General features: G+C 54.8%; 1 protein-coding gene across 2 annotated transcripts in view; it reads right to left on the bottom strand.

Annotated features, from left to right (window-relative positions):
* The window catches only part of SELENOI (selenoprotein I), a 30,091-nt gene extending 19,928 nt beyond the window's left edge, over positions 1 to 10,163 (bottom strand). For both annotated transcript variants that reach the window (XM_053937429.1, XM_053937430.1), the window contains exon 1: positions 10,029 to 10,163. In XM_053937429.1, coding sequence (XP_053793404.1) covers positions 10,029 to 10,076 — 48 coding nt within the window. In that variant the 5' untranslated portion in view covers positions 10,077 to 10,163. The remainder of the gene's footprint in view (positions 1 to 10,028) is intronic.
* Positions 10,164 to 13,101: the final 2,938 nt, after the last annotated feature.

Below are 13,101 nucleotides of genomic sequence, written 5' to 3' on the forward strand. Positions count from 1 at the left end.
GCCAAGGCCACCACTGTCCCATGTCCCCTGGTGCCACTTCCACAGGGCTTTTAAATCCCTCCAGGGATGGAGACTTCACACTGCCCTGGGCAGCTGTGCCCGGGATGGACAGCCCTTTCCAGGTGGGAATTGTTCCCAATATCCACCCTGAACCTGCCCTGGCCCAGCCTGAGGCCATTTCCCCTTGGCCTGCCCCTGTCCCCTGGCTGTCCCCTCCTGTCAGGGAGTTGTGCAGAGCAACAGGATCCCTCTTGAGCCTCCTTTTCTCCAGGCTGAGCCCCTTCCCAGCTCCCTCAGCCTCTCCTGGGGCTCCATTCCCTTCCCTGGACACATTCCAGCTCCTCCAGGCCTCTCTTGTTGGCAGGAGCCCAGGAGTGAACACCTGCAGGGTACCAGCAAGGCCAGGAGCCCCATTCCACAATAAGGAAACTGCCACACTCAGCAGAAGCCTCCCTCCTGCTCCCCAAGCCCCACAGCACGTGCTAATTCATTGGGAAAACCACATTCCTGCCCTGCCAACACACCCTGATATTCACAGCCTTGCTTCTCAGACACCAGCTGGGAGATTCACGGAATCTCAGATTGCTTTGGATTGAATGGACATTAAAGCTCATCCAGTGCCACCCCCTGCCATGGCAGGGACATCTTCCACTATCCCAGGGTGCTCCAAGCCCTGGCCAGCCTGGCCTTGGACATTTCCAGGGATCCAAGGGCAGCCACAGCTGCTCTGGGCACCCTGTGCCAGGGCCTGCCCACCCTGCCAGGGTAGAATTCAGTGCAGTCCCTCCCTCCAGCAGAGCAACCCCAGGCTGTGGTTCTGTCCTGGCACTGGAATCACCCCGGGGAGGGACAGAGCTGACCAAGTCCTGACCCCATCCCATTGTTGTGTTGGCGCAGGAGAAGTCATTTCCCCACGGATACATCAACACTTGATGTTGATGGCAGGCTTGATGCCAATTCCAGCTGCATCCAGGAGCTCTCTCAGTTTGGGAGCATCAAATATCTGTGAATATGGGTCAGCACCGTTTCTGCTGCAGTGTGAGGTGATCAGCTGAACAGAGCTGCACAGATGGTGAGCTCAGGGCTGGGAATGATGAGCCTTCAGGGATGCAGGTAGGAGAGGATCAGTCTGCAATGAACCTCTGGAGTGGCAATGGAGGGATCAGAGAGGTGATTCAGGGGAGGGAGGAGAAAAGGTAGAGTCAAAAATGCAGGAACAGGAAACTTGTTACAATAACACTGGGACAGCCAGAAGAATTTCCTCTGTTGCCAGAGCTGATTTGGGCTTCAAAAAATAGAGGGGACATACCTGAGAGGGGGATCAGACCAGCTCTGTGTGCCCAAGGAGAGCAGGAGGGACCAGGAGAGCAAGGCAGTGACAGCAGAGAAGGCAGCAGTCTCTCACCACCCCCAGACTTCCACCCCCCTGTGCTCTCCCCAAGGGCATAACCCAAAACCTGCTTCCTGGGGGATCAAACACTGGCAAGACCTCAGCCCCTCTGGAGAACTGGATTTGATCCCAACCCACCAAGCACAAAACCAGGACAGGGGGAATGGCCTTAAGCTGAAGGAGGGAAGGAATTGTTCCCTTTGAGGGTGAGGAGGCCCTGGCACAGAGTGCCCAGAGAAGCTGTGGCTGCCCCTGGATCCCTGGCAGTGCCCAAGGCCAGGCTTGGAGCACACCCTGGCATAGTGGAAGGTGTCCCTGTCCCTAGCAGGGGCTTGGAATTAAATGATCTTTAAAGTTACTTCCCATCCAAACCAGTCTGGGATTCTGTGACAATGGAATTCTGCACAAGTCAGTGGAAGAAAAGAGAATTTCTTACAATCCCTACAAAAAGAAATCAAGTTGAACTTTTCTATTCAAGGAAGCCACAAGCCCAGACACATTAGATGATTCCAGGTAAAGCAAGGCACTGCAGGGAAGAAGGGGCAATGCTACCTTCATGTTTTGATGTTTTTCAAAGGTTTTAACTTTTTTTTTCCAAAGCACATTTCTGCCTCTCTCTCATCCTGCCTCTCCACAAAGAAGAAATTCACAATTAACAGGAAAAAAACCCACACTAGACATCCAGCTCTGTGCAAGATGTGAAGCAGAGAGAGTCAGGTCACTGACACAACCCCTTGTAACGTGGCCACTTTTGGAGCCAGCCACGGGAAGTGATACTTGAATTTCCACAATGCCCTCCCAGTTCTCTTCCAAACCCTCTGGACAGCCAAAGACTTGCTGTCCATTAGCAATGAGTAACTTTGCTGATGGGATTCCCTGTAGCCAAGACTCAACAGACACCAGTAAACATTGCAGCAAACCTTCAGTGCAATTAAAGAGCCCCAAGATGGGCAGACAAGCAGCCCACGCTCTGTTTAAGTGATGGCTCTGCACACCTTGCAACACTCAAGGCACGAGCTGGGAACCAAACACCAAGGAGAGAGTGCTGGAAAAGCCACACAGCCAAAGGCACCAGCACTTGTCAGCAAGGCTTAGCACTTGTCACCACTTCAAATGCTCCTTCCTCTCCACAGGCCTGTGGCTGCTCATCACGGCACCTCTGTGCCCACACTGACAGCTGGGATTGGCAGTGCAGCCTCCTGCTGCTCCACTGTGCTCACATCCATGAGAAAGGCACCTGCTTTTAGCAGATGTCCCCAGCCACCAGCTGGGAACAGCAACCTCCTGCTTCAGGATGCGTGCAGCAGGCAGATGGGCACAGCAGGACTTGTGTCCTTCACCTGCACCTCAAGGGAAGAGCCCAGAGGGTTCCTGTTGTGGGACAGGAATCCAGGAAGATGGACAGCACCTGGCTGTGTGTGCTGACACCTGGAAGCCCCCAGTCCTGGGCTGATCCCCCAGTGTGGCACCAGGAAAGGGGGGATTCAGCCCCTGTGCCCAGGTGAGAGCCCACCTGCAGAGCTGCCCCAGCCCTGGGGATTCCAACTGCACAAGGACCTGGAGCTGCTGGAGAGAGCCCAGAGGAGACCACGGAGCTGCTCCAGGGCTGGAGCCAGGCTGGGAGAGCTGGGGCTGCTCACCTGGAGAGGAGAAGGATCCAGGCAGAGCTCAGAGCCCCTTGCAGGGCCTGAAGGGGCTCCAGGAGAGCTGCAGAGGGACTGGGGACAAGGCCTGGAGGGACAGGACCCAGGGAATGGCTCCCAGTGCCAGAGGGCAGCGCTGGATGGGAGATTGGGAAGGAATATTCCCTGGCAGGGTGGTGAAGCCCTGGCACAGGGTTCCCAGAGAAGCTGTGGCTGTTCCATCCCTGGAAGTGTCCAGGGGAGGTGTGGCAGCCAATACAGCCACAAGCTGCCTGTGCCTGGGCCAGTCATTGTCTCATACAAAAACGCACAAAGGTTTGAAGTTCCTCCTGGAAACCCTGCAGGACCCACTGGGGACTGAAGGTGCAGTAGGTCCTGACCACAAAGAGCTTCATCACCACCACTCTGTGGCTAAAACAAGCGAGTTTGGGAATCCCCCACCAAAACATGGTTCAACACCTTTGACACCCTGTAGAGCAAAGGCCACTGCTCAGAAACCAGCAGCACCTCAGCAGCAGTTTCAGGCTTGTTCTGATTGAAGAGATGTAAACACAGCCAGAGCAAGTCCTGGGAGTGGCACCAGCTCATCACTCATCACAACCCTCCAGCACGTCAGAAGTGTCTCTAGAAAGCAGCATAAATCCCTTCCCCTCATCTCATCGCTTAGCAGAGGGGAAAAGCTCAGCCAGGGCTCGTGAGCTGAGTGGCTCCCAGTTAATCCATGAGCACTGCTGCTGTCTCCTCCAACCACGGCACTTTTCAGACCACGAGAGCTGCAAGGGACACACTAAGCTGGGCAGTGGTTCAAACCCCTGAATTTAATCACAGAAAAGGAGGAGGAAGAAGAAAACCATCCTGAATTTAATCACAGAAAAGGAGAAGAAAGAGGAAAACCACCCCTGACTTGGAAATTACAGAGTCTAAGAGGTGTGCCAGGCAGCACCTAGGGAAGCCGCATGTGTTTAAAGGCAGGCACACACCCGGCTGTCTCAGAGCAATTAAAAGAGCCCTTGGGGAAGGAGTTAAGTGATTCCAGAGCTGGGCTCAAAGGCTTCCCCTCCTTCTCACCCCTCCTGCTAAGGAGAAGCCGAGCTGGCAGGCTGGGGGGTGGCCTTTAATCACTGTGGCCTTGAGCCTCACGGCCACAGCCCAGCAGCAAAACGCTTCCCTTCCTGCTTCCCTCGCTCCCAGTGTTGTTGTTCCATCGGTCTGAGCTGCCATCGGTGTTTCTGAACACCCTGCAGAGATCTCTTCAGGGCTCCTGTTTGCAGAGCAGCCTGGAGAATCCTGCCAGGAACAGCTTCCAGCCATCTGCTTCCCACGGCACAGCATCTGCAGCCCGGCTCCCCGTGGCACTCCAAGTCTGGAGGAATGGGATTTCTGGTTGAGGGGCAGAGCACCCTCTTCTTCAGGGCACAGATGGGACCAGCAGCTGGGTTCCCACCTGGAAGAAGGGTGCAGGAAAGGGAAGAGAGCATCCAGAAGGAAAATGCTTTCCACAATAAATTGCAATCCCTGAAGCCTGACCCTTGGGTGCATTCAGTGCCCCAGGTCTCCAAGCTCTCCTCTGAACATCCTTTCCATCTAACACTGGAAATGAGGAATTGAGTTGTTCTCCTGTAAGAAAACCCTTTAAGAACTTGAATAATCAAATGTGGGGAGGATTTTCCACAGATGGGGCCTGCCAATCACATGGATCAGAGGCCCATTTGCTGCTCCCCCACCCGGGATTCCCACCATCCAAATGGATGTAGTATCCACACTTTTCCTTCCTTAGAGTGTCAGCTCTAATAAACAGCATTTCAAAGGGCACCTTTAGGTCCCTTAAGGCCACCACCAGCTCCTGCTCAGACACAAGGACACAGAATGGAAGGGTTTGAGGGTTTTTGGAGCAGCAGCTTTGCTATAAAAGGTCCTTCCCAAGCTTCATTTGAGTTTCCTCTTGCTGAACCCACGCTGGTTCCAGAAGTTTCTGGTGCGAACCACCAGCGTGGTCCACCTTTGGACTCAAACACGACGTGTGTCATCACCTTCCCTCTCCACTCCTCCTGTGCCTCAGGTAAGGAGTGACATTCCCACTTCCTCCTTCACTGGCATTTGCCCCAGACCAAGATCCCTGAGGATAAGATCCCAGGAATGCCCGAGGCCCACGTGGCATCATGACACAGCCTTGTACTTGTGCTTCCACCCAGCTCTCACCGGGAGGAAACCAGGGGAGCAACACTTGTCACCCCAGCACCTTCCCTGCTCCTAGGGGACGTGGATCAAAGAGCCACACAGGGATCAGGGCCCCAGGAATCATCACCAGTGGCTCCATCACACCAGAGACACCGGATCCTTTGGGGTAGAGCTGGGCAACACGGAATCACAAGCAGCTCAGACAAGGCTGGGAGAGAAAAGGCTACAGAGAAGGCAGGGCACGTGACTGGAATACAGAAAGACAGGGACAAACCATCAGAGCTGGCTGCAACTGCCAAGGACACGTGAAGCTGCAGAGCTGTGTCCTCACTCAGAATCATCAAATCCCAGAATGGTTTGGTTGGGAAGAGACCTCAGAGCCCAGCCAGTGCCACCCCTGCCATGGCAGGGACACTGCCACTGTCCCAGGGTGTCCCAGTGTCCAGCCTGGCCTTGGGCACTGCCAGGGATCCAGGGGCAGCCACAGCTGCTCTGGGCACCCTGTGCCAGGGCCTGCCCACCCTCACAGGGAACAATTCCCAATTCCCAATCTCCCATCCAGCCCTGCCCTCTGGCAGTGGGAGCCATTCCCTGTGTCCTGTCCCTCCAGACCCATGTCCAAAGTTCCCTTTGAGCAGAGGAAGCAAAGCAGAACAGACACCCCTGTGACACTCCCCAGGGCACTTTTTCTCCCTCTCCCATACATTTACAGAAGGAGGTTGCCCAGAAGTTGTCCATAAGGCCATCGGCAGACAGCTGTTAAGAACTTGACCTCTGGCATCCAACTGCAAGTTTCCACTCAGAAATAGAAGTGCCTGGCTGCAGCTTTCTTGGCAGGGGACACCCCACACCTGACAGTAACAGAGCGCTGGGGTTTGGCAGAGGACATTCAGCACCCAACCAGAGCAGGGTGCCTGCACTGCTTTTCCCTTGGCACGTGGGCACACAAATCCTGCTCCACGGCCTCAAAACAAGCACTGGAGTTTGGATACTGAGACCTCCAGCCTGCCAGGACCAGGCGTCACCTGGGCCAGGCTGACAAGTCACAAGTGCTGCAGCAGACACAGCTGGCATTTGTCCGGCCTCGGGGAAGCCCGAGCAGCTGCCAGGCAGGGCTGGGACACATCACCCACAGGGCAAGGATTTGGTCACTCCCCCGTTTAGCTGAGCCTGTCTCCAGAGGGATATTCCCAAAGAATTGCCCGCTGCAGGAGTGTTACAGGCACAGAATCCCAGGATCACTGAGGTTGGAAAAGACCTCCCAGACCCTCGAGTCCAGCCTGTGACTGATCCTCACCTTGTCCCCAGCCCAGGGCACTGAGTGCCACATCCAGGCATTCCTTGGACATGTCCAGGGATGAGACTGCACCACTGCCCTGTGCAGCCCTTGCCAAGGCCTGCCCACTCTTTCCATGGAGAAATTCCTGCTGCTGTCCACCCTGAGCCTGCCCTGGCCCAGCCTGAGGCCATTTCCCCTTGGCCTGTCCCTGTTCCCTGGCAGCAGAGCCCGACCCCCCCTGGCTGTCCCCTCCTGGCAGGGAGTTGTGCAGAGCCACAAGGTCCCCCCTGAGCCTCCTTTTCTCCAGGCTGAGCCCCTTCCCAGCTCCCTCAGCCCCTCCTGGGGCTCCATTCCCTTCCCTGGACACGCTCCAGCCCCTCCAGGTCTCTCCTGGCAGGAGGGGCCCAGAGCTGCCCCCAGCCCTGGAGGTGCCCCAGCAGTGCCAGCCCAGGGGACGGGCACTGCCCTGGCCCTGCTGCCACCCCAGGGCTGCCACAGCCCAGGGGCCATTGGCCTCTTGCACACCTGGGCTCATGTCCAGCTGCTGGCACCATCACCCCCAGGAAATCTTCTCTGGCACCACTAAACCATGACACCCTCTCTGCCAGCGCTGCACCTTGTGCTGCACGGCTTCCTCGGGCTCAGGAGCTGCTCAGTGTCCCTCCAAGAGCAGCCAGAGGGCCGTTCCCTCTCCGCCCCTGCCAGCCTGGGACAGCAGGAGCACACTCCTGCCTCGCCCCCCGCCAGCAGGAACGTGCCCACTGCCAACTGAAACCATCAGGACTCCTGACTCCATGGCAGGAGTGACCCAGCCAGGGCTGGAGAAAGATGTGGATCATCCTGCATGAAGCTCCTCTGCTCCTGCTCTGTCAGCTCCAGGGATACCTGGAGCTCCTCTCCAAGGACAGGCTCCTTCCCTGTTGGGGCCACGTTGCTTCCTCCAAATCCCCCCAAACCCACTGGCTCTTCTCCAAATCAGTGGTGTGTGGCCAGAGAGCTTCTGCCAGGCACAGCTCAAAGGCTGAGGCACAGCCAGGGACTGGCACAGGTTGCCCAGAGAAGCTGTGGCTGCCCCTGGGTCCCTGGCAGTGACCAGGCTGGATTGGACTTGGAGCAACCTGGGATAGTGGAAGGTGTCCCTGCCCGTGGCAGGGGGTGGCACTGGGTGGGTTTAAGGTCCCTTCCAGCCCCAGTTGTGAGTGTGACAAGGTAACCCAGCTTTGGAAGCTGCAAAGGGCAGAGCACGCCAAGCCTCAATGCCTAAATCAAGGCTGGAAGACGTGACCCAGTACCGAGATTTGTGCTGGATCAGCCACTTCCCCAAGGCTAAAATAGCCAGGAACAAAGCTCCCCAAGGAAACAAGGCACAGAGGAAGCAAGGAAGGCAGCAGGGCAGAGACACGAGAGGGGCACAGACGGTGCTCTTGGAGCACTACGTGAACCCACCCACTCCTGTCAAAGTCTCCACTGACTTTACTAGCCACAGGCTCTGGGGCAAAGCTCCTCCTGTCCTCAGGACACAGCTCCATGAGAGCCCTGCTTCCACTTTCCAGCCCTGTGTGTCCCCAAAGCAAGGCCAGGGAGCACCCCAACCAGTGCCTAAGTGGGGACAGGGAGTGGCTGATGCTTTTTGTGCTGTGTGGGACACTCCTCCTCACCCCGGGCGCCTTTCAGGGCTCTGCTCCCAGGTTCAACTGCAGCAGCACTGCTGTCAGAGGTGTCTTCAGGAAATAAACTGGCAGCAGCTCTGGTCCCTGCCACACGATCCAGAAGGGTGTTGAAGTTGGAGACCCCCTTGTCCCTGCACGGGTGCTGAGAGGGAATCCCACCAGCAATCCCACCAATCCCTCCAGCAGGACAGGAAACAGGCTCAACATCCAACAGCCTCCCTCTTGGAGCAAAAGAATTGTCTTTGCAGGAGCCAAGCCAGTCCCTCTGGGAGGCCTGGCTCACAGCTGAGTGTTTTGATTACCTTTCTCCAGCACCCACACAAACCCACGGCCGTTCCCTGCCTTTCTAAACACGCAGACATTCTCCTGATGAATCCCCACACAGCCAGCCTTCCGCAGGGAATCTCGTGCACCCTGCCACATCATTCCAAGTCACTCCCCCAAGTCCATTTCTCTCCACCTCAGCAGGGTGCAAGAGGAGTGTGAGCAAGCCCTGGCCACCCCTGGCCAGCTCCAGGAGGAGCTGTGCTCCCTGAAGGCCTCAGACTTGTCCTGATTGTCCCACTCTCTTAAGTGACACCCCACGAGCCACCCTGGAAGGATGACTGGAACGTGATGGGTCCCACAACCAGAGCAGAGCAAAGAAGGTGAGGTGAAGCCTTTCTACTTCACAGCTGGCGTGGGAGAAGAAAGAAATATGGAAAACACCCTCCTTTCCACATGAACGCAGGATTCACTGTTCACTCACGTTAAGGATGTTGCCTACTTTGGCCCAAAATCAGGCCCCAGGGATTTAAATGCCACGGCAGAGCCTGTTGGCGCTTCCCTCAAGGTTGCCAGCACTTTGAACAAGACACAGCTTTGGCACGAGGAGATGGGAACAACGTGGGTTCCACGGGTGTGACTGCACGGAGCAGCCACGGGGCAGGAGCCTGAGCTCCATGGGGGCAGCTCCTTGGGCTGGCCGTGCTCCCGGGAAACCCACAGCCCCCCTCTGCGGTCCCTTCATGGTGGGGGACAGCCCCAGAGCTCGCTGTGCGTGGGGACAGGTCACCCCTGAGCTCCCAGTCACACCCTGATCGTTCCAGCAAGGGGCAGGTCCCATGTCACACACGCTGTCCCACCTCTACGGGTCCTCGCTGCACCCACAGCCCCCCAAAATCCCGGCTCTCACTCGCTGCAATCCCTCTGCCACACAACCCCGGGTCTCTCTGCAGCACCCCCCCCCCCCAACCCACAAACCTCGGGTTTCACTGCAGCCGTCCCCCCCAAATCTTGTGTTTCCCCAGCAACCACCCCCAAACTGGGGTTCCGCTGCAGAGCTCTCTGAAACCCCAATGTCTCACCGGAGCCTCGCCCCAAAACCCAGGTTTCCCTGCAACGCCCCGTCCCCAAACTCCAGGCTCCCCTGCAGCCCCCTGCCACCACCCCAGGCCTCACTGCAGCGCCAACCCCCGTGTCCCCAAGCCCCCGGGTGTCACTGCAAAGCCACCGAACCCTGCGGCTCCCACCCCTTCCAAACCCGGCTTTCGGGTCTCACCGCAGTCCCCACAAAACCCCGCACGTCGCTGCAAAGCCCCCGACCCAAAAACCCCAGATCTCACTCGGACCGCCCTAGGGTTTCCCCCCTCACTCCCTGTAAATCTCGGCTTTCACTGCGGCCTCTCCCTCCGCCCCACATCCCCTCCCCACACCCCGGGTCCCTCTACAGCCCCTCAAGATCCCGCACCCGGCCCCGCTGGAGCCTCCCCTCCTCCTCCTCCTCCTCCTCCCCAACCTCCCCCGGCCACCCCTCGCAGCCCCGGCCGCCCCTCAGCGCCCCCCTCACGGCGCCAGGCCCCGAGCCCGGCCGCCGCCAGCGCCGCTACCTTGTACTTGCTGAAGCCGGCGAGCTGCTCGGGGCTCACGTACTCCATGGTGGCGCTCCCCGGCTGTTGCCGCTGCCGCCGTTCGCAGTGCTACCGGCGCTGCCGGTGCCGTTCCCGGTGCCGCTCCCGGGGCCGCTCCCGGTGCCGCCGCCGCCGCATCGGCCCACCCGGCGTGGCCGTGACGTCACCGCGCCCCGCCCCGCCGCGACGGCGCCGCCTGGCGGCCGGGAGGGCCCCGCGCAGGAGGGGGGGGGGGGGGGGGAGCGAAAAAAAGGGCGGGAAAAAAGATCCCCAAAAAAAGCGGGGGGGGGAAAGATCCCAAAAAAGCGGGGAAAATATCACCAAAAAAGCGGGGGAAAATCCCAAAAAAGCAGGGAAAAGATCCCAAAAAAGCGGGGAAAAAGATCGTGAAAAAAAAGCGGGGGAAAATCCCAAAAAAGCGGGGAAAATATCCCCGAAAAAAAGCGGGGGAAAAGATCCTGAAAAAAAGCGGGGAAAAAATCCCAAAAAAGCGGGTAAAAGATCCCCAAAAAAGCGGGGAAAAGATCCCCAGAAAAGTGGGGGAAAAGATCCCGAGAAGGCTGGGGAAAAAGATCCCCAAAGAAGTGGGGAAAAGATCCAAAAAAAAGCAGGGAAAAGATCCCCAAAAAAGCGGGGGGAAAGATCCCAAAAAAGCGGGGGAAAAAGATCCCAAAAAAGCGGGGGGAAAAGATCCCCAAAAAAAGCAGGAAAAATACCACCAAAAAAAGCGGGGGGAAATCCCAAAAAAGCAGGGAAAATATCACAAAAAAAGCGGGGGAAAATCCCAAAAAAGCAGGGAAAAGATCCCAAAAAAAGCGGGGGAAAATCCCAAAAAAGCAGGGAAAAGATCCCAAAAAAAGCGGGGGAAAAAAGATCCCAAAAAAGCGGGGAAAAAGATCCTGAAAAAAAGCGGGGAAAAAATCCCAAAAAAGCGGGGAAAAGATCCCCAAAAAAGCAGGGAAAAAATCCAAAAAAAAGCAGGGAAAAGATCCCGGAAAAGCAGGGAAAAGATCCCAAAAAAAGCGGGGAAAATATCCCAAAAAAGCAGGGAAAATATCACCAAAAAAGCGGGGGAAATATCCAAAAAAAGCAGGGAAAATATCAGAAAAAAAGCGGGGGAAAATCCCAAAAAAGCAGGGAAAAGATCCCAAAAAAAGCGGGGAAAATATAAAAAAAAAAAAAAGCGGGGAAAAAGATCCCAAAAAAGCGGGGAAAAAGATCCCGAAAAAGGGCGGGGGAAAAGATCCCCAAAAAAGCGGGGGAAAAGATCCCGAAAAGGGTGGGAAAAAAGATCCCCAAAGAAGCAGGGGAAAAGATCCCGAAAAAATCAGGGGGGAAAGATCCCGAAAAGGGCGGGAAAAAAGATCCCGAAAAAAGCAGAAAAGAGATCCCAAAAAAGCGGGGGAAAGTTCCCCAAAAAAAGCAGGGGAAAGATCCCGGGAAAAGCAGGAAAAAGGATCCCGGAAAAGGTGGCGGAAAAGATCCCAAAAAAGCAAGAAAAAAGGACCCAAAAAAAAAAGCAGGAAAAATGTGATAAACTGTGGTAACTTGTTTGTTCATCAAAAGAATTGGAATATTAAAGGAGGAAATATAAAAATTAAAGTATAAGGGACTAGCCTGCTTGTTAGGAGATAGGGGAGGACAATAAAAAAGCAACTGCTACAAACCGCAAGGCTATAGACATATTGCAAAACCGCAAGATCGCAAGTATGATTAATCACCATATAGGGAGCTTTTTGTAGCTTTTTTGCAGACACAGGCTAAGGATGTGGGGGGATGGCCGGAGCTGATTATGAAATCAGCGACCACCAGGCAACGGCCACCGGACTGGACAACGTAGGAGTGCTCCAGGTACGCCCATCACTGTCCGGAGCCGATTGTGAAACCAGCGATCACCTGCCTCGACACAACGCAGACACGATGCAGAGGGATGCTCAAGCTACGCACACCGCTATGGCAAGAGACACGAATGAAGAAACCTCCAAGAAACTATAAAAAGAGACTGAATAAGGGGAGTGGGGTGTGGGGCGGTTAGGAGACCCCTACCCACCCAGCGCTGTTTTGCTTGCTACTGCTTGCTGTAATTAATAAAATTCTAATTGACCTTAAAAAGGCTGAATCAAATTATTCGCCTCAATTTATCACAAAAAAGATCCCCAAAAAAAGCAGGGGGAAAAGATCCCCAAAAAAGCGGGGGGGGGGAAAGATCCCAAAAAAAGCGGGGGAAAATATCCCCAAAAAAGCAGGGGGGAAGATCCCAAAAAAAGCAGGGAAAACATCCTGGAAAAGGCAGGGGGAAAAGATCCCAAAAAAGCAGGGAAAAAAGATCCCAAAAAGGGTGGGAAAAAAGATCCCAAAAAAAAGCAGGGAAAAAATATCCCCAAAAAGGCAGGAAAAAATATCCCCCAAAAAAGCAGGGAAAAGATCCCAAAAAAGTGGGGGGAAAGATCGCAAAAAAAGCAGGGAAAAAGATCCCAAAAAAGGCGGAGGAAAAGATCCCAAAAAAGCGGAGGAAAAGATCCCGGAAAAAGTGGGACAAAAGATCCCAAAAAAGCGGGGAAAAGATACTGAAAAAAGCGGAAAAGAGATCCCAAAAAAGCGGGGGGAAAGATCCCAAAAAAGCAGGGGAAAATATCCCCAAAAAAGCAGGGGAAAAATATCCCAAAAAAAGAGGGGAGAAGATCCAAAAAAGGCAGGAAAAAAGATCCCCAAAAAAGCAGGAAAAAAGATCCCAAAAAACCACATCTAAGTCCTGCCCTGGGTCAGCGTGGAGCGATCCCCCGCGTGAAAAATGCATGTTAAACAATTGGCTCTTTGCAAATATTAAATTGAATACTATGTGTGTGTGAAAAACACCAATCTTTAGGTGTTTTTTTTTTTAATTTTAAAAGTTTATTCATAATAAAATAGTTATAAAAAATAGTAATAAAATTAGAGTAATAAAAATTTGAACTATGAGGATTAGGACACTACGAGACAAAAAAAAAAAAAAAAAAGCAAAGAATTACAGATGTCCGGATGTTTTTGGGCTCTGAGCTGCCAAAAACATGCC

The sequence above is a fragment of the Vidua chalybeata genome, chromosome 3, assembly GCF_026979565.1.
Source record: "Vidua chalybeata isolate OUT-0048 chromosome 3, bVidCha1 merged haplotype, whole genome shotgun sequence".
Lineage (NCBI taxonomy): Eukaryota > Metazoa > Chordata > Aves > Passeriformes > Viduidae > Vidua > Vidua chalybeata.